At 41.2% G+C, this 21,185-nt stretch overlaps 2 protein-coding genes and 1 non-coding gene across 4 annotated transcripts; 1 reads left to right on the plus strand and 2 right to left on the minus strand.

The window, feature by feature from the left end:
• The first annotated feature begins 1,214 nt into the window (after window positions 1–1,214).
• Window positions 1,215–9,958, plus strand: miox (myo-inositol oxygenase). Of its 2 annotated transcripts, none has more exons than XM_050072542.1 (10): window positions 1,215–1,244; window positions 3,984–4,064; window positions 5,149–5,229; window positions 5,719–5,881; window positions 5,963–6,030; window positions 8,179–8,288; window positions 8,983–9,050; window positions 9,183–9,232; window positions 9,352–9,464; window positions 9,550–9,958. In XM_050072542.1, exons 1-10 carry the CDS (start codon window positions 1,230–1,232, stop codon window positions 9,656–9,658), a joined length of 858 nt encoding a protein of 285 aa, XP_049928499.1. In that variant the 5' UTR covers window positions 1,215–1,229; the 3' UTR covers window positions 9,659–9,958. The 2 variants fall into 2 exon arrangements, with proteins under 2 accessions (XP_049928499.1, XP_049928498.1); XM_050072541.1 differs by lacking the exon at window positions 1,215–1,244 and adding an exon at window positions 3,655–3,813.
• trnav-uac (transfer RNA valine (anticodon UAC)) lies at window positions 7,414–7,486 on the minus strand. The gene has a single exon. It is a non-coding gene; the product is annotated as a tRNA-Val (tRNA).
• Window positions 9,959–10,100: 142 nt separating the features above from the next.
• lmf2a (lipase maturation factor 2a) lies at window positions 10,101–21,185 on the minus strand. The gene is made up of 14 exons (XM_050072539.1): window positions 20,959–21,185; window positions 17,656–17,909; window positions 17,527–17,555; window positions 17,048–17,241; window positions 16,702–16,880; window positions 16,009–16,147; window positions 14,910–15,038; window positions 14,725–14,830; window positions 14,511–14,607; window positions 14,213–14,395; window positions 13,833–14,001; window positions 12,490–12,601; window positions 11,896–12,004; window positions 10,101–11,576 (listed from the first exon to the last, which is right to left on the minus strand). The coding sequence occupies exons 1-14, from the start codon at window positions 21,050–21,052 to the stop codon at window positions 11,193–11,195; spliced, it is 2,178 nt and encodes a 725-aa protein (XP_049928496.1). The 5' UTR covers window positions 21,053–21,185; the 3' UTR covers window positions 10,101–11,192.

Below are 21,185 nucleotides of genomic sequence, written 5' to 3' on the forward strand. Positions count from 1 at the left end.
CTCTTTCTGGTGAGTTTTATGGCTGTTGGCATCCATAAGTGTTGCATTACCACCATCTGCTGGACCGTCCCTTGCTCCATCTTTTCCAGCATTACCATGGCATGTGTGAAAAGCATGGAATGGGTTTGTGGACTGCCATTTGGCAGCCTCAAGTTCGGTATTTTGGCCGTTGCAATCTTGGTTTCTGGAGCCTGAAGTGATCGTATTTGGACAAGAGGATGAAGCTGTGGAGGAGCAAGGAGTAGATCTGACTTGCATACTGCAGCGACCAGTAGCAACGCCTTGCAGAAAGCCTGTCAATCAAGCAACCCCACTTTTGAATATGCTTAAGTGGCATGCAGCAGAGGGCCACAGGCTGGACTTGAACCTGGGCTGCTGCGGCAACAGCCTTGTGCATGGGGCATCTGCTCTATCCACTAAGCCACCAAGCTGCACTGGCTTTATTTCCCAGCCTCTAAGGTGTTTAAGGTGCAAGACTGAAATGTTCCTGAATGTAGTGCATGTGTGAATAGTGAAAATCACACCCAGTAATTTACTGGGAGCTATGTGTGAAAGAGGCTTTATATTACAAACACACCTTCTCATGACCAGGTGACTCATCAGGATCACACATTATTAGAATCAGGTTCATGGCATCACAGAGAAGGCATTTAAAAAACAGTAAGAGCAGTAGAGGCTGAGATATCTGATCTTTAAGTCCCTTGTATAAGACAAGCTCCACACCTCCAGTTTGTCCCACAGGCTTTTATAAATTTATAGTCTCCAAGCTCAAGCCAAGATAAGACTTCTGACATCACCATGATGTCATCAGGGTTATTTAAGGACTGCTCCTTCCTGAGTCACAGAACACTGGTTTCATAAGCTGAGTAGCACTCTCCATGATAGTCAAATAGTATTCAGATTACAAAACAGCTTTATACAACATTTTCTTTCTTTGAAGACTTAAAATCAAATGTAGTGTGATGCATTAAATCAGTTCCATGTGCCAGCTTGTTGTGGATCTGAACTTAACCAATAATTGACCAGCCAATAATTTAAGATTTGGGGTTGGCTTCTAACATGGCCAATCAGATCTCAGGGCTGGGCAGAGCCTCCCCTAACCCTGGACACACCCCTGAGTCTAAACAAAAACAAAACAAGCAGAAAATCTTGGAGCTATTATGACCATATGTAGGGTGTGTGGGTAAAAACAGTGGTAGTGTTTAACATAAATACCAAGTTAATTTTAAATGAAGGAAAGATGGGTGAGTATGGACTTTCTTATTATTCATATTGACAATAATACTATGGAGGGTGACATACACATGTCATTGTTGTAACTACTATCATACCACCATCTCCACTTTGTAAAACAAGCTAGCTTGCTGAGCACCCCACCCAATATTTGCCAGCTGACTGGTGATCTCTCTCCAGTCAGATAGCTTACTTAGGTTTTTGTGGTGAAATGAGGAGGTATCATGTAAATAACTCTTTATTTCAACCTCATGAATCAGACATTCCTCGTCAATTGCAGCGTTTTCACTTCGAGCAACAGGTGTAAAAGAGAAACGGGGCCACCGACAAAAGTTCGCTCTAAACGGCGCGCGATATCGCGCGACGTCGCGCAGCGTCGCTCGCGGGCAGTATGGACAGTCCAATAGGAAACAATGCAATCAAACTGCTGACGGTCCCTCGCGTCGCATTCAGGTAGGACACGGTGTGGATACGGTATGAGAGGGACACCAGAGGACTGTGCCATGACGGAGACAGGCTGTCTTTGCCTGAGCTGGCTCGACAAACCCTAAAGTCTCAGTCAGAGGTAACGGGTGCCGTGAAGGTGGTTATGGACTTGCTATAACTAATAACGCGCTAAACGGTTTCGTTTAGAAGAATATTAAAAACGTATTATAGTATATGTATATTAATACTGTATATATGTATAGTATATGCATATTTCCTTTCATGGCTATTGCAATTATTATAACTATTGATATTATCATTTATTTACCTAAACTTTTATGCTGTTAGTTGTTTTGCCCATTCACCTACCTCTTGACATATTTTGGTGTGTATCTGTATGCATGTGGGTTTGTGTGTGTCAGAATGTGTTTTCCCGTTTTATGTCGGCCTATTACATCATTTGTGGAGATATATATGTGTGTGTGTGTGTGTGTGTATTGCATATGTGTATATATTATGGTACTTGTTAGGGAGAGCTAGTTAACATGCTAACGGCCAGAGGGAGGCAAACCCGATAACGAGAAGATATCCTGGGTAAGTTGAACTGGCTTCGTAGTACAGGGCTCCAATGGACAAAAGAAAACTACAAACACATTCAGTAGTTCGGTAAGAGCAAGAACAACCTTGTGACTAACACAAAACACATGCACATATTTTCTTCATCACTGATGTACTGTAGGTTCCTGTGTAAAAAATAAAATAAAATAAATAAGAGCTATGCATACAGTAAGCACTACTGTAATTGCACAGCTTTGTTTGGTGGCATTTATGTAATGTTATGGCTCAGCAAGTTCGATAAATTGCATTTATAACATATTCCCTGAGCTGTCAATCTGTATTGCTTATATATGCACATTGATTATAGAGTGACTTTACTCAAAGGAGCAGTAACAGGTGCTTTTTAGCCGACTTCAGGCCAAAATTCAGAACAAAAACTGGTCTCGACTGGGTTTGTCTGCAGCGTAACTTACCATAAAAGAGAGCCACCTTCATAGGATTGAAAGCCCTGGCTTTGGACTCAAGATACCTCATCGACTCACTCATCTTGCTTCGTGGTACACCCCTCTGATAGCTGCTGGAACTGATGCAAAATAGGGCACTAGGTGGCAACATCTGGCAGAAACCAAAAAGCTGTGTGTCCTGGGTCAACAGAGGTTAGTTTGAACACTTTGGTCACCTTCACCTCTTGTTCAACAAACAGAAGAGATTCCTCCTAATCATTCACAACAACTGTGGAGGTCTGTGTGTTTAATCTGATTAACGTGAGCCAGGGCATTTGATACTGAGAAGTCAGGAGCTGGTCAGATCCTGTTGCATGTTATACGTTGTGTTATATAATGTCAACACCCACAAATAACAATGTGGGAGCAATGGAAGCTTATTTGGTTTTGCTGTTTTTATTTGTGTGTGATTTTCTTTTTCTGTGCACATGGTATAGGTGACAGATGTACCATATACACTTTATGAGACAAGCATGCAGGTTTTGATATGATAAAATAGGTCTGTACATTTATGTAAATGTGCTTTTTTTAAAATTAATAAATCAATTATATGGTTAAGTAAAGGTTCCCTAGGACAGCACAGACCTCCACCAAGACAAAAGTGAAAAGTAATTGGTAATTGTGCATCGACCCTGTGATTCAGATCCGCTTTAAAATTTAATATGTTCTTTCCTCCTCCCTGTGCGTCCCCCTTCCACCACACCTCCACAAGTTTCATGAAAATTGGGCCAGCAGTGTTCCCTAATCCTGCTGACAAACAAACAAACCAAGCCAAAAACATCACCTCCTTGACGGAGATAAAATAAGCAACTTGACTGTGGAACAAAAAACAACTGAGTCATCCTACATCAGGCCAAACACATAACCTGCTGACTACTGAAAAACTCTTTCCAGGATCGACACACAAACATACACGTACAAAGTTCAACACAGCGTACCCCATTAGGTTAAAATGTGACTGGACATTGGTATACACTTTATGTTGGCTTGGAGTGGAGGTCGAAGGCATTACAGTTTAAACCGACAGGATATATACAGGCAGGAGGAACGTCACACCGCAACACAGACTGAAGCCATGAGTGTCATCAACATCGTATGTGTGGCTTCAGTACATACCAAGGCTTTGCTTTCAATTTGATCATTTTAACCTTCTCATCTATTTCAAACACTTTAAATACTTAATTTCCTTTTGAAAGCACATTTGTATTTTAGCTTTTTTAAACCTGAAAATGTTGTATGCACTTTATGTTATTTCACATGCAGGGTCCAGACCCGTCTCTGGCGTATCGGCCAAATTTGGAGAAGAATGCAACCAAAGAGAAAGAAGACTACAGAAACTTTGAGGTAAGCATTCAAAGCTCCTTATTGGCTCATTTATTTAATGCTGCATTCATTCATGGCCAGAGTGGTGATTTCAGTGATGAGGAACACACTATTACAATCATGGGAAAGTTATAGATATGAGAAGACACTACTGGCCAAAAAAGAGCATAAAAATTTAAAGCGTTTTTAAAAGGATACAACTGTTGACTTGGGTTTGAGACTCTGTCTGAGAGGGAAGTGTAACTTATCTGCTAATGAGATGGGAAAAGGAGGAAGGAATTTGACTTGCAATTAAATGCAATAAGTATCAGAGACACTGCATCTCAGGAGGTGATCTATGATTACTTCTCCCAGTTCTCTCAGACATAATAAGAGGGGTAGAGCAGGGATGCTGTGTCTGTTTTAATCAGCAGAATATTATCCCTTACTTACCTTGTAGACCTGTGATTTACTTAGAAATGTTGTTTGAACAGTGTGCATAAAAAAAACCACATGTTTTTAAAACATTTCTGAGTCCATCTATTAGTAAGTAAAGCAGAAATTGGGAACCAGTACTTTTGGCTGACACAGGAACTTAATCTGTAATCTGTCATTTTCACTGAGCATGTGTTTACTTCCTATTTTCCTTTATTCTGATAATAATCTGTAGTCAATAAATATATTACAATCCAGTTTGTTTTCACACATATTATGGCCTATTTTTCCTCTAATAATGTATAGCTCTGGTATTGGTAGGTTGCTCCATATAGTTACCTTACATTGTGCAGCTTTAAGGGATATATTGCTGTTGAAAACGACTAGTTAAACATTGCAGAGGTGGGTCAGTGTGAATGTTACCAGAATTTAAAAAACAAAAAAACTACATTTGTTGCCATGTAGCAGCTAAAATGTTCACATTGTTTTATGCTGAAGGTGGGTGTAGTCAGACGTGTCATTATTTTTATACTTTAAACCATAGAGGTTGTCGCAGAAATACATTCCTGCCATGAAAGGTTTCATGTTGAATCACTCAATAGCATTTTATAAACCTGAGATTGGTTTGGTTGGTTTGCATGTGTGTGTGTGTGTGTGTGTGTGTGTGTGTGTGTGTGTGTGTGTGTTTCAGAGTGGAAGTCTAATTGACCGTGTGTTCAAAACATACAACCTGATGCACACCAATCAGACGCTGGAGTTTGTGAAACAAAAGGTGAGTAAATCAGGAACAAAAACACAAAGTAAAAAGCCTTTTTATTGTGATATTAAGGAATTAAATGTGATGGTGCATCAAAATGTTTTTTTCCTCCATGACAAGAATCAGTAATGCTGTTTTATGTAATTTGTCCTGCACTGATTTTGAGGATTTTGTTTTGCTCTGGGTGACCGAGTGATCCTGTCAGACTGAGCAAACAAACGTCATCCAGTTCCAAGTTTTAAGCCAAAGGCTCGGGGCCAATAGATGTTCTATCTAGACTAAGTGTTTGATTAACCTCTTTTTGACTTCTTCCAAAGGTTACAATGAGACACTTCCCTGTTTCATTTACCTGACCCAGCTACAGACACTTCCCATGACCGATAATTTGAGATTAAATGCAGACAAACCTGATCTTTCTGTCCCTGAAAATTCAGCAGAAAGCAGTATTTTGAAAAAGTATTTTTTTTCCTTTGCCATAACCCTGTGACTCTTACTTTGCTACAGCATTCTGAATGGAGCGGCTGCAACCACACTCAGATGACCATGATGGACGCAATCATGTCTCTAGACCAGCTGGTGGATGAGTCCGATCCTGATGTGGACTTCCCCAACTCCTTCCACGCCTTCCAGACGGCTGAGGGCATCCGCCAAGCACACCCAGACAAAGGTACCATACAGGGAGAGAGACAGAAACACACACACAGTGTACAGTTACACACATAAATACATATCTGTGTTCCCTCCCAAGACTGGTTCCAGTTGGTGGGTCTGATCCATGATGTTGGGAAGATGATGGCTCTTTGGGACGAACCCCAGGTAGGAAACATGGTCTGGTATCACAGTTATCACAGCCTAAACTCTGAACATCAACGCTGAGGAATATGAGTTCACTTTCTACCTCAGGGTCATGTTTTCAAATTTACTTTCCCTCAAACTAAGGTTTTAATTTTGACTTTTTAGGGTGTTTTTGTGTTTCCAATACTCTCATTGATATTTCAGACCCCTCTTCAGTCCTCTTGTCTCTTTATATAAGGCATGCTTAACCTGTGTTTTGATAAGTCATAATCATGATTACAATAACAACTTACATTTTTAATTTAATACTATATACATGATAAGATATGATGGTTTCTAACAGTGTGTCTACAGGTATCACACACTTAATGTTTGTTTTTTCTTCACCTTTTCAAGATGATTTTTAACCAAATTTAAGACTGATCTTTGGACAAATCATCTTTTTTCTTTTTCAAGCACTGCCAGTAAGTATAAAGGTAAGTAGTGTATATATATATGGTCCTGTGCAGAATATGATCATTAGATGAGCAGGTTTAATCTACATTTTGCCATCAGGTAACTGCAACTACAGCATAAAAAGAAAGTGCTGTGTTAGGTTCAGTGGCAGTTTTATACTGTATGTGGCCTTTCACATAGGGCTGGGCAATATGTAGAAATTGAAACATAATAATATTTTTGACCAAATATCTCCATATTGATATTGTGACAATATCGTAGGGTTGACTGTTGGTGCTTTCACAAAATATTTACATGAGATTTTGTGATAAATAATCATCAGTAATGTTGATATAATGACTAAGTGGGTAAAGACAAATACTAGAACAGTCTGATAAGTTCAGAAAATAACATCATTTTAATATAATGAAGCTTTTAAAACCAGGAAAAGACAACATTTACAGTATTACAATATCCAAAATCTAAGACGATATCTAGTCTCATGTCACAATATCAGTGTAATATCCTCATATTGCCCAGTGCTGCTTTCAAGCAAAAGAGCTTGACTCATTTTGACAAAAAAAGGTAACACTGTATTTACAGATACAGATAATTTATAGAGTATTTGTAATATTTCAACAGCTTATTAGAGTAGAGTAGAGATCACTTCAACTGTTTCACTTTGTGTGTAGATATTTATCCATGGAGTATATGTGACGATTCACGACAAGTTCTCAGAATAACTTAGTTGAACTTGAACTACTCACTCAGCCTATGCTGCATAGATTGAGTGAGTAGTAACAAAATTATTTTGTTTATGAATCATATTATGCTGTAGATCCGGGGTGTCAAACTCATTTTAGTTCATGGGCTACATAAAGCTCAGTCTGATCTCAATTTTTTTTTTTTTTTAAATTTTATAGACTATTGATCCCTTATGGATTTGAGTTACTGCAGCCCCTAAAGTACTGGTTCCACTGGGTTTCGAACCCAGGACCTTCTGCGTGTAAAGCAGACGTGATAACCTCTACACTATGGAACCACATACAGGTGGGTCAGACCAGTAAAAGCACTGCAAAATAACCTGCAAATAACAAAGCCTTCAAATTTGTCCCTCTCTTTTAGTTTAAAGAAGTAAAGTTACAAGTAGCTTACATCCTGAAATGAAGAATCCATTTTAAAAACAAATGATGAACAGCCTGAGATGACGGCTGTCAGATCTCTCGGCTAAAACTAAAACCAGACGTATGTTTCCTTAAACCTGCCAGTAATTAATATATCTTCTCTGTTCGTAGTTGTCTTTGCAATTCGTTGTATTTTCCGCCATATTGAGTTTGACAGTGGTGCTGAATATATTCCTTGAGCACTGAAAGGTGCTGTGAGCCTACCAAGCACACTGGCTTCCCATTTACCTCTGTGAAGAAATAGGAACTGGTTTATTTGGACAAATAGGAATAGCAGTGGATTAAACTTTAGATAATCTGTTAAACATCTACAGAATAAAGCAAAATGGTTGAATTGTTGAATCTCAGCTAATAAGCTCTTTAAATGGTACAAGTACATATGAACTACCTGTAGGTGGACTATCCAGATAAAGTCTTACCAAAAAAAATAGCGGATAGACAAAAGCCATCAACTTTAAGACTATTTAATGATTTTTAAAGTCTAATATTTATAAAATTGAATTTAAAGGCACCTGTCTGATATCAAACTTTTTCAATATGTGCTCTGCAGTGGGCTGTAGTGGGCGACACCTTCCCAGTGGGTTGCAAGTTTCAAAACTCCATTGTGTTCAGAGACAACACCTTCCTGGATAATCCAGATGATAAAAACCCCAGCTACAAGTTGGTATTATTGTACTACTAACATACTACTACTACTTCTACTACCACTACTACTGCTAAGTCTGTTTGCCTTTAAAACATTCTGTTAAAGGAGCAGTGTGTAGGATTTAGTGGCATCTAGGGGTGAGGATTTCAGATTGCTACCAGTTGAAATTAAACTTCAGTGAGCCAAGCATGAACTCCTGGTTAGGATTCCTTCATTGTTCATTGTTCAGGAGGTTTTACAGAGACCTAAATTATCTGCAGACGTCTCTTCCTCTCTAAAACAAATGAACCAGGTGATTTCATCCAGTAAAAAAGCACAGAATAAAGCAGTTTCACATTACAAATCAGTGTTTCTCTGATGCAACATTAAAAAGGCGAATGGCCCTATCTAGAGCCAGTGTTTGGTTTGTCCATCCATGGCGGACTCTTTGGACGAGGTCCTGCTCCCTATGTAGCTATAAACGGCTAATTTTAGGTAACAAAAACATAACAATTCTTAATTTCAGGTGATTACACACTAAAGAAAACACTTAAATTCAATTTCTGGCAATATATCCTCCTAAATCCTACACACTGGACCTTTAAATTTACCTGCCCCAAATATGTTTTAGTCCATAATTCATCAGCACTAACATTATTGACACCTATAGGCTATTTGGGACTACTGGGAATTTATCTGGTTACATAATGACTTTTTTCCCATCTTTAGCACTGAGTACGGCATCTATGAATCAAACTGTGGGCTCGACAAAGTCTTCATGTCCTGGGGTCATGATGGTAAGAGATGGCATCATGTTCAGCCACACACAAACATCCACTATAACTTTTAAAAGAAGCAAATGTTTACTGCCATTTAAGTGTCTTGTTATCTACAATACTGCGGCTAAACTCTTGCGTTGTCGTCTTCAGAGTATCTCTACAGAGTCATGAAGTTCAACAACAGCTCCATCCCAGAGGAGGTCAGAAAATCATTATTAAATGACTGTTATATTTGCAAAGCAAAAAAGGCACCATTATGTTCTCTCCTTATCTGCAGTGCTCACAGTTATGGCTCTACTCTTTTCGTGTCTCTCCTCAGGGCTTGTACATGATACGCTTCCACTCATTCTACCCCTGGCACTCTCACGATGACTACATGCACCTGTGCAACGACAAAGACCTGCGCATGCTGCCCTGGGTCCGAGAGTTCAAGTGAGCATCTTCCTCTCTCACGTGCATGTTATTTATCCTGCTCGCTGCTTTGAACCTGACGTTGCATCTTCTGTCCTCTCCACAGCAAATTTGACCTGTACACAAAGACCTCCGAGCTGCCTGACGTCGACAAGCTGAAGCCGTACTACCAGTCTCTCATCGACAAGTACTGTCCTGGAATACTGAAGTGGTGAAACAGACACTGAATTCAGCAGCAACACTATAAAGACACAGAGAGTGATTACATGATGTTGAGTACCTCAGAATGATTTGTGTTGGTGTTTTATAATAACACTAAAGCTGGATTTACTATCTCCTGTACGCACATATTACTTATTATACTGATTGCATACTGACAATTCAAGCTATCAAAACGACATATGAATCATGACTGTTACACCTTTTCAGATAAGAATTGACAGAGAAGCATTTCTATTTTATTGTACTTTAATATGTGATTTTAAAAAAACATTTTAAAAATTTTCTACACCAAACTGTGTGAAGTTTCATTTCTAACATCGACAGAAACAAAAGACGCGTGGAAAAAAGTGCAGAAATGTTTTAGTTCAGTACATACAGTAAGAGGCAAGAGACCACAGTAACAAAAATAAAATACCACAAGCACACACACACAGACACACACACACACACACCTGTATTTACGTACAAGTGCAACAGCGCACAACACAAACAGGGCCCACAGTGTAACATATTTACCTCTCGTAAAACTCTCTTTTTTTTTTTAAACATGATTTGATCTGCGTGACCAGATTTCACTCCGAAAGTTCAACGTAAGTCAGAACCAGCCAGGGAGGTTTTAAAATTCATAAACATCTGGCAAGACCTGCTGAATTTAAGGCATGCTATGCAGGATTTGTCACAACATTCAGACTTGGCCCCTCATCCTCAGCTCATCGAGACTGAGAGAGCAGCAGCGGTTAAATTAGCTAAAGAGTGAACAAAGAGGGAGCGGCCTTACCGAGAACAAAGCAGTGAATCAGAGGAACCATATTTTCTTAATATTTCACGGTGGTTGCGTTCTGAAGCACAAATACACACACCAACACTTCTGCACAGCCCTGCAGGAAGGTGCTGCTTTGCTGGATTTGTGTGAATGTCTGCTTGACTTCTCTGCTCTGCGCGTGTGGTTCAACCTCGCCCTCGATTAAACAGCAACACAGACCTGCAGCTTGCCTCCACAGAGCAGAGGAGAGAGGTGGAGACAGCAGTGTGACCTGGTCGCTTTGTTTTAGTAGCGTTGAATGGGGGCTACACACCACTACCCAAAGGCTGACACCAAGAAACGTCCCGACCAAACCAAAGTAAGAGGAATAAAGAAAATAAAGGCGGAGGGCAGGTTCTCTGCAGATACAGACACTGCCAAACACTGCTAGTGGGTCATAAGTGATGATTGAGAGGGATTACTTTTGCATGAGTCGACATACTGTTTTGCTTAGTTTGTCTTTTTTGGTAAATCCTGCATAGTGTACCTTTAAGCTGTTGGTTTCTGATGTAGGCAACTGTCATATGAAACATGTACTGCAGTAAGGTGTAGGTGGGAGAAGGCAAAGACCAATTTTTCCATGATTGTCTGATCAGGAATTACAGATATACAAACGTCTTTGGTCATTGTGGAAACACTTTATGAAGGCAGGTGGTGAAAACAGTCTGCTACGGGTTTACCTGCAGCTTTTCAAAACTTCCTCTGTACAAATCCTCCTCTTGCGCCTAGTCCTCCTCCTCGTCACCAACAGTCTCTTTCTCCTCTCCTTCACCCTCCTCTACCTCATCCTCACTGTCCTCTCCCTCTCCATCCTCCTCCTCCTCTACCTCTTCATCCACTGCCTGCTCTTTATCTAACTTCCCATCATGGTCTAAAGACTCGTCAGGTTGATTTTCTGTGAGATCCTTCTCAGCCGCATTATGAGGGTTTGGGGTCCTTTCTCTGTGTTTGTGCCTGTTCTGCAATCCCTGGAGCACACACACGGCGGCGCTACAGGCAATGAGGGTCCAGATTAGTACGTGGGGAGGAACACCTTTGACCTGAGAGCGCACCCACCTCACCGCCTGGACAACAGTGGTGTTGGAGATGCGACGTGAAGGCAATTTGTCCTACAGATAATGAAAGATGAATATTAATCAATATTCAGTAGATTAAAGAATGAAAAGGGACATTTCCTATGCACACCCTTCTTCTGTTCATTCATCAAATTTTCTGGTACAGGACATAAATCCTCCATACCAAACTCTCCAACTACAACAAGCAGAACACACACCAAAACAATAACAGAAGATACACATTTTAGACAACAATTATACCTATCACTATTAAATATTAGTATTTCAAAAGTGGATCACACACTCTGCTGTGATATCATGTATCCTCTTGTTTTCCATTATTTCTAATGACATGTTTTTGAGATAAATTTACCTTGAGTCCATACTGGGTGAGCATGCTCTCCAGGAAGGTGTTGCCCAGGTGCACTGTGGGATAGAATTCCTCATCATAGACCCTCCTCCACCACCGCTCTGGGAAGGAACTGCCAACAAAGACCAGCCAAACAGTAAATATCCTGATGTTTTAAGGACGTATATTTGCACAGGACTTCAAAATGCCCACCTAAACTTGCTTAACTAAAATGTATTTTTAAAATGGTGAAAAAACTGATGAAAATGTAACAAATCATGACAGTTGCTGTGCGGAGTTTGCATGTTCACCCTGCGTCAATGTGGGTTTTCTCCAGGTGCTCTGGCTTCCTCCCACAGTCCAAAGACATGCAGGTTAAATGGTGACTCTAAATTGTCCATAGGTGTGAATGTGAGTGTGAATGGTCCCCCCCTGGCCCCTAACAGGATAAGTGGTTACATAAAATGAATGAATGAATGAATGATAGTAGCTGTTTATTGAGTTACTGAATAAATACTGAGTGATTATCTTTCAGCGCACATGTTGCCTCAAAGCCAAGAATATTCTGACATCTTCAGTGTCTGTAAACACATTGAGACAGAGAAAGAGAGCACTGACCCGTCAGGCTTCAGTTCAGTAAACCAGTATCTGTAGCGGTGGGCTCGCAGGTAGGCAGGGGGCTGCTTGTGGAACGGATACTGTGACACATCGGTCTGGATCAGCTCTATCACTGCAGAATATAAAACAAAGCTTTCAGAGATCTGCATGTCCTTAAACAACAACAACAAAAACATTGCCTTCTTCTCAATAATAATTTAACACTGAATCATTGAGGGAACAGAACATTTTCTGCAGTGTGCTTTACAGGTTGAAACATTTCAGGATCTGTAGCCCGGTCCTAAATTGTGACAAGATTGGCTGAGCATTTTATACATTAAAAAGTTCCACTGAGGTTTTTGAATGAAGCTTTCAATATCTGCCATCATATAACATCATCACCCTAAAAACAACAACAAAAAACCCTCGAACATCCTCAATTTGAATTAAGTGATTTGTGGGATTATACAAGTTAGTGTTTTTACTATAATAGTGTTAGAGCTTTTTTATTGTTGGTTATATAAATGTAAGGTGAGTGCCTCCCTTTGTGGGAGAGCAAACAGTGACCAACAACCACACTGAAAAGTTGTCTTTAAAAGGCTTAATGCTAACACATATGGATTGAAGCAGAACGTTTTGTCAGACAAAAACATGTTGTGAATTTTAAAGATGATTACATCTACATTTTTTTTTTTGATAAATTTTAACTTTTCAACAACACTATTAGGTTATTGAAATATTTGGATCACATGAGTTGAAAACAGACCCATGCAGCCACCACTGGAATTGAATTCTACAAATAGTTTACTACTAACAACTGGGCAGAAATAATAGGTTTAAACAGAATAAACAGACTTGAATGTCAACTTTATGAATGAAGCTTCAAAGCATTTGATACAGCCCTATAATTACTGTAAACTCTTACTGTGTTTTCAATCAGTAAAAGCAGCACAGCAGTGCATGCATTGGTGTCTTTCTGAATGGTACCACTAGGGGGCACCAAAGATGTTTCAGATTCTACACACATGGCTTTATTAGTACAAACAGTGAGAAACAGCCATTTAAATAGTTCCTGACCAGAAAATAGTATAACGCAATGATCCCAGGGCTGAATTATCTTTTTATCGCTCAGTCAGTGACGTCACAGAGGGTCTTTTCAATAAGCTGACAATGGAAAAGCAACTGCTCTCACTTTGTTTGTGTGTGTTGAGAAGTGAAACATCCTTTAAAGTTTCAACCAATAAAAAGCAGTGCAGAGGTTATTTACTGCCCCACTTGATTATGTATTTAACTGCAATTTAAGCAGATAAAATAGTGAAATAAAACACAGCAACAAAGTGAACTGTAGCACTGTGGGTTCTTACCATCTCTTTTGCCCTGCAGCAGTCTGTACATGAGGCTGGTGAACCACGGAGCCTGTGTGTGAGCCCCGAGGGCTGCGAACCACATTTGCCAGTCCAACCTGGGCTGGTGAGGCGTCACCACGGCAGGAGACGCACTCATGTTGCCTGGCTTATACATAAACTCAATCTCCTAAAAGAAGAAAACAAATAGGAATAAATTACAGCGTGTCAGGACAGTCACTCTGCAAAATTATAATGAAATTGTTCATTACTGTCTCCACGGTATTATTGTACAGTTAGAGACTGTGCAAACAGGGAGCATCTAATACAGCACATTTAAATAAAATATAGCAGTGCAGATCCTGTTTAAACCATCGTCCATGATAACTTTTTTCTCTCACCGTCCACGAGACTCCATCGTTGCTCCCCTCGATGACGACCTCTGGCCGCCCACCGACCCCGGTCATCCTTCTGAACAGGCCGTATGAGTTGGCCAGCTGGAAGCGATCCGACAGCTCATAGGCACGACGCACTCCCGGCCACAACCTGGCATTGGAGTCATACTCTATGTAGGTGAACGGCACCTGGAACAGACGAACAAAGAATCTAAATGATAGCGACCAGGTTTGAAGAAATATTGCTGATCAGTGAGGCGGGCATGACACATAAACTTTATGATGCATTTCTAATGGCACCCACCAGACTGACAGTGAACATAGCAGCGGTGGCGGCAGCAAACAGAGTCCACTGGACTGTTCCAAAAAACCTCTTCAGGAAACCAGAGACACATGCACACCTAGAAAAACACATTACATACGTTATTTTCACACAACATGCAACACAGAAATGCAAAAAAACGACATAATCAAGCACACACAGAAACACACACACACACACACACGGAGAGTCCTACCTGAACATGGCTTTGACCATCTCCCAGGTGAGAGAGAGGACACCGATCCAGATACAGGGGATAGTGACAGTCTTTAGAAACTGGTTGAACTGGTGGTATGTGAAAGCTGCAAGGACAAAACATGGTAACAAAAACTGTGAAATACAAGTGTTTGTATACACACAAATGTATAGACACACACACACCTGTCCTGGAGGAGATGCCTTTCTTCGCTGTATCCACCTGCAGGTCAAAGCATACGACTGATCCGAAGATCAAGAGGGACCAGACTGCCAGCTCCACCAGGTAACACAGCCATGACTGCAGCTTGGAGTCTGACCAGAACAAAGAGAGAGTATCATGATACACTGGTAAGTTAGCTTCGGCAGACTGGAAAAACAACTCAGGTCTAAATACATACTTTAATGTGTGTGTCCCTCTGTAGGCAGGATTCAGGTGGGTTTTTCAGTTTAAAACATAGACATATATATACAAAAGAAGCGGACGTAGCCAACGTGTCATCACCCATTGGTTTGTGGACTACTGTTTTGAAGCCTTGAATTTGGCATTTTGGCCGTTACCAGCCAGAAGTGACTATATTTGGATGAGAGGGCAGAGCTGTGGAGGATACACATTGCTACGCCTCTATCCTGATTAACAAGTCATCATGGTAGCCACTTGTCAATAACAAACTAGCAATGCCCCAAAGCATACCCTGCTTTAACGCCTATTTTACTCTACATGAGACCATAAATTACAAAACGAACATCATGCCGTGTTGAAGAAGACTTGAAACTTGCAGCTGAGACCACAAAGTCACTAGGAAAATGTATATCAAGCTAATAAATCAAGTAAGAAGTAGATTCATTTTCTCAATGATTTCTGTACCATCTGATATCTTTTGGCAGTCAGTGGAGTCGCCCTCTACTGGCCATTAAAAGAATAAAGGTTTAGGGGCTTCCATAGTGGCTTCACTTCTTAGACCCAGAGGCTACGTCCATCTCTTTTATACAGTCTGTGGTTTACAAATCAAAAACTTCTTCCAATCGCAGCTTGTTTACTGATTTTGTAGATGGGTGTACATGGGTTTAATATGCTGATGTACACTGTACAAAAACACTGACAGTGACAACACTGAGCCTGTAGCTGCGCAAACCTACTTATCAGTTATGTATCTGGAGGATTACATACATGCTTTTTTATTCAAGCAAATCCTAAACTTTAAGACCTGGGAACAGTGATACTGACTTTCCTTTGTACAATAGCATAACCTGCATATGTACACAGCAGTTAAGTTTGTCGTACCATTGTCACTGGTCTTGTCTGCCTTGCGTAGCCAGAAGTTCACATGCTGGTCGTCCAGAAGCGACAGACAGAGGGCGATAGTCAGCAGGTTGAAGAAATTGTAGTTGCCGGTCAAAATGATGAGCACCTGAAGCAACATCTACACAAGAAATAAAGACAATTATTCATTCTGTGGCACACAAGCAGGCAGTTATTTCAGAGGAGTGAAAGGTTTTTTTTGCTAAAGCACAATGCTATACATATGTAACCTTCACTATTTTTACTAATCTTAGATTTCAGAGCCTTGGGTTGCCCCTTGAAACTCAAAGATTAGAATCGTCAGTCGGAGACACCTCAGTCGACTGAGATTGCTTCAAGTCGAGCAGTCGCTCTTTGTTTTTTTGGCTGGTCAGTGTGCTGTGTAGTGTACTTCAGGGCACACTTTGGTCCCAAGGTTTTGCTGCAGAGTGAGCGTTCTTGACTTTCACGATACTCTTTGGTACAGAAAGCTGCAGACATGATGCCCCTGGCTTTTATTTGATATTGAGTGTCTGCAAAAAAAAAGTGCACTTTTCTGATCCATCGTTAGGTCGCCCCCTGAGCCCCGTTCAAACTGTAAAACTTTATATGAATCCTCGAAAACTGTTATTAAATGGCAGAATCTGATTCGACTGCCATAATTCTGAGTCAGGTACAGCCCTACTTTCTACCAACCTGCAGGTAAAAAGCCCCAAGCCGAAGTCTGCGCATTGGGCTGAAGAAAAGCAAGGGTACAGCAATCTCAATGACGAAGGTCCCCATCACACTCATCTTCTGCCAACACACCGGCAACTGGTGGACAAACCAGGCCAGCGGAGTGGGGATACACTGAGTCTCATAGTGATACGTCAGAGCTGTGCAACAGACAGTGAAAAGGAAATTTAAGGAAATACAAAACTGTTAACATTTGAATGTGCTGATGTTAAAGTGAGTGAGGGATGTACCCTTAACACTTGCACACTATAATACACCTTAAAAAGGACCCAAAAACACTCTCCACCCTCCAGACTCTCACACACACCTGTAAGGCCCCACCATGTGGGACAACGAGATGTGAGTTTCACAACACCAGAGGCAAACATGAGCCTGAAGAGCAGCCAGCGGATCAGCCAGAAGGTCACGCGATCGTGCTCTCTGACGCCCCGTGACCCTCTGATCAATGTCAGCGGAGCGACGAGGATACAGAGAAACCCCGTCTCCAGAAGCAAGTTGTCCCTGGACAGTGATGAGTGGAAAGAGGAACGCGAAATGAACGGAAAGAGTGACGAGACAGAGGATAAGAGAACCACGGCTGTCATTCTAGTATTGATGTTTACAGTGTTGTTGCACAGCAGCAGAGACAAACATCACTACAGTGTCACCAACAGCGGACTGAGGATGACATAGATCTGTCTGCAAACTGCCAAAGCTATCTTGGAATCCTTTAACCAGCTGTTATTAATAACACTACTGTGTTAATTACAGAAAAATAAACATAAAGACACACAAATCATCACTCACCACTGGAAGTAGAGAAAAACTTGGCCCACCTAAAATGACAAACAAACACAGCCAGTGAGAGAAGGGACACCGTGACAGCATCTACAGCAACCTGTGTAAGAAAACTGCCGGTTGATGCTTTAAACTCACCTGGTACATGGACAGGTACAAAGCCCACAGGCAGAAAAACACCACACTGTCTCTGAAAGCCTCCACCAGCGTGGCGGCGAGGCTCAGCGCAACACCTACAAGACACAGCAGCTCCATGGCGGTGTGCGTGTCCAGGCCGAGCTGAGGTCCCAGCCACAGCAGGGTGGGAGAGGCCAGCAGCTGCTCCCAGAGAGACTTACCGCTGTATCGCAGCTGCCAACGGGCAGGCAACAGCCCGTCGTTACCATAGAGACCTGGAAAAAGACATTAACACGGGAAGTTATCATGTAAATTAACATAAACAGCATTTGAGTTACTTTATTTGTGACTACTAGTGATTTCTTGTGCACTGTATGGAAGCATCTGCATTTAGGAATGTAGACATGGTCATGACGACCTGCTGAAGTTCAAACTGGCCGTCAGAATGGGGAAGAAAGGTGATTTAAGTGACTTTGAAAGTGACATGGTTTTTGGTGCCACACAGGCTGGTCTGAGTATTTCAGAAACTGCTGATCTACTGGGATTTTCACACACAACCATCTCTAGGGTTTACAGAGGATGGTCCGAAAAAGAGAAAATATCCAGTGAGCAGCAGTTCTCTGGGTGAAAATGCCTTGTTGATGCCAGAGGTCAGAGGAGAATGGCCAGACTAGTTCAAGATGATAGAAATGCAACAGTAACTCAAATAACCACTGGTTACAACCAAGGTATAAGATAAGATAAGATAAACTTTATTGTCCCACAAGTGGGAAATTTGTCCTGGGCTTGTTCACCCATGCTGCAGCCACAAAAAGCATTCAATTCCATAAGAACATACAAACAGACATCAACAGACAATCAGAAGCTAGAAAAAGTGCCTCACACATGCATGATCACAAAAGATCACAAAGGAATAAGATAGAAAAAAAAATGTATAAATATATACAGACAATTTAGAAACAGTAGCCTTTAAAGTGCAGAAGTGTGCAAAAGTTGAGAGCATCCCGGCCTTGAATGCCACTAATGAAGAACAAAAACAAAAACAATGGCCTTTACATGCTACTATTTAAGAGCTTGATGGACATCGGGACAAAAGAATGCAGAAGACCATCTCTTAACGAACAACACGTCGAACCTTGAAGCAGCCATCCTGCCTTGTATCAACGGTTCAGGCTGGTGGTGGTGGTGTAATGGTGTGGGGGATATTTTCTTGCCGCACTTTGGGCCCCTTAGTACCAACTGAGCATGGTTTAAACACCACAGCCTACCTGAGTATTGTTGCTGACCGTGTCCATCCCTTTATGACCACAGTGTACCCATCTTCTGATGGCTACTTCCAGCAGGATAACGCACCATGTCACAAAGCTCAAATCATCTCAAACTGGTTTCTTGAACATGACAATGAGTTCACTGTACTCCAATGGCCTCCACAGTCACCAGATCTCAATCCAATAGAGCATCTTTGGGGTGTGGTGGAACGGGAGATTCGCATCATGGATGTGCAGCCGACAAATCTGCAGCGACTGCGTGATGCTATCATGTCAATATGGACCAAAATCTCTGAAGAGTGTTTCCAGCACCTTGTTGAATCTGTGCCACCAAGAATTAAGGCAGTTCTGAAGGCAAAAGGGGTCCAACCTGGTACTAGCAAGGTGTACCTAATAAAGTGGCCAATGAGTGTGTAAGTCAGTAAATCCATCAGTAGATACCAGTGATACTCAACTCACAACCAGTGAGCCAAATCTGGCCTGCTCTAGAGTGCTGGGTGGCCTGCCGACACTTTCTAATTCACAGTGACAATAAAATGATGCACACTGGGAATTTAGCCTATGTGGACTTTGAATATAATATAAAATATATATATTTATTTTTTAAAGTGCCAGGGGAGGGTCCCCCAGGCCTCTAGACCAGTGGTTCTCAAATAATGTGCTGTGATTTATTTATTTATTATTTTTTATTATTTATTTATGGGCCTACACAAAAAGTTATACATTTATTTTTAATTGACTGTATCAGTATGTTGTGTACACCCATTTCTTAACAAAGGGCCCTGGTCTCCAAGTGTTTTGTAAATGTGCCCTCCCAAGCAAAGCAAGGTGAGTATCCCTGATATAGATTATCGTCAGGATCCTCAGCCAGCTAGAAATATTGAAAGGCAGCTTCATAGAATGAAAAACACTTACTCTATCTACTTATTTTCTTATTTTGCCTTTATATCAGTGGACCTATCAGTACTATAGTACAGTCAGTGATACTCAACTCACAACCTGGGAGACAAATCTGGCCCTCAACAGGATGTTGGATGGCCCACTGACCCAGTAAGTAAGTAAGGTGCCAATGTTCTTTAAAAAAAAGCACCAAAATAGAGCATGTTTAGACATGTATTTTTTTTTTTTTTTTTTAGAAGTGCCNCCCTCAACAGGATGTTGGATGGCCCACTGACCCAGTAAGTAAGTAAGGTGCCAATGTTCTTTAAAAAAAGCACCAAAATAGAGCATGTTTAGACATGTATTTTTTTTTTTTTTTTTTAGAAGTGCCTGGGGAGGATTCCCTGGCCCTCTAGAGTCTAGAGTCTAGACAGAGGTTTGGGCTCAGCCCTGAATATCCTCAAATGCCTGAAACGCCCCTGTGTACACCTGGCCTCATTTTTGCATCATTTATTCATTTTATCTGCTAAATATTGTTCGTGTTTGTTTATTAAAGTGTCCCAGGGGAACGCAAAATGAGCAACCCTGATATAGTCTATCATCAGGATCATCAGACAAACATAAATATTTAAGTATAATTCATTTCAAAGGGCGTGTAAAATACTTGGGAAGTATGCTTTATAGTTTGATGGCATCTAGTGTCTGCATTTGCATTGTATTGAATATATTCTGCAGATTCCAAGTTTAAAAAATCAGTATAAAGTGTTGAAAATGCATTTTTGGAATTGCTTTAAATGAACTGAAAATGCACTGTGGAAATATGCAGTGGAAATATCTGCTGACACTGTGAAAAAGTACCCCAAACATATTTCCTTAGACACATGGGCGTGGGCTGGGCTACTAGAATAAAGCTGTGATAAAAACAACGGGTTTATGGGTACTGTAGTACAATATATTATTATAGCCTGTGTGTATTTTAAGAGGCGAATGAGTGTCTTTGAGCAGCTGTTAGCTCCTAAAGTTAGCCGGGAGCAGGTAAACCTTTGTGCCCGCAGCCCACAGAAACTTCTCCACCACAGGAAGACACACCGCCAAGTCCCCGGCTAACACGCTAACACACACAGTGAGTGAAGTTAGCTAGCTTCCACTCACAGTTAGACAGAGTTGAGAGTCTCACCTGGTATCTGCACATACAGCGACACGAAAGCGACTAGGTAGATGACCGCCATGCTCCAGAGGAACATGCGCCGAGGCTGGATGATTTCCGCCATGTCTGGGCCAAGCTGCTGGATGGGACGACCGCTGCTTTCACCGCTGAGGTGCCGCTGTCTGCTCCGGTAGCAGGACGGGAAGCAGGGAGCGAGATTCCACTGATGCTAGCCTCGGGACACGTAGCGATGAGCG

This window comes from Epinephelus moara, chromosome 20, assembly GCF_006386435.1.
Source record: "Epinephelus moara isolate mb chromosome 20, YSFRI_EMoa_1.0, whole genome shotgun sequence".
Taxonomy (NCBI): domain Eukaryota; kingdom Metazoa; phylum Chordata; class Actinopteri; order Perciformes; family Serranidae; genus Epinephelus; species Epinephelus moara.

Coding starts and splice junctions, on each gene's coding strand:
- miox (XM_050072541.1), top strand. CDS start 3,700: ATGTTGGCTTGGAGTGGAGGTCGAAGGCATTACAGTTTAAACCGACAG. Junction 6,031..8,178: donor CTCTTTGGGACGAACCCCAG/GTAGGAAACATG, acceptor TGTGCTCTGCAG/TGGGCTGTAGTGGGCGACAC. Junction 8,289..8,982: donor GATAAAAACCCCAGCTACAA/GTTGGTATTATT, acceptor TCCCATCTTTAG/CACTGAGTACGGCATCTATG.
- lmf2a (XM_050072539.1), bottom strand. CDS start 21,052: ATGGCGGAAATCATCCAGCCTCGGCGCATGTTCCTCTGGAGCATGGCG. Junction 17,556..17,655: donor TGTACCTGTCCATGTACCAG/GTGAGTTTAAAG, acceptor TTGTCATTTTAG/GTGGGCCAAGTTTTTCTCTA. Junction 17,242..17,526: donor GTTTTTCTCTACTTCCAGTG/GTGAGTGATGAT, acceptor ATCACTGTCCAG/GGACAACTTGCTTCTGGAGA.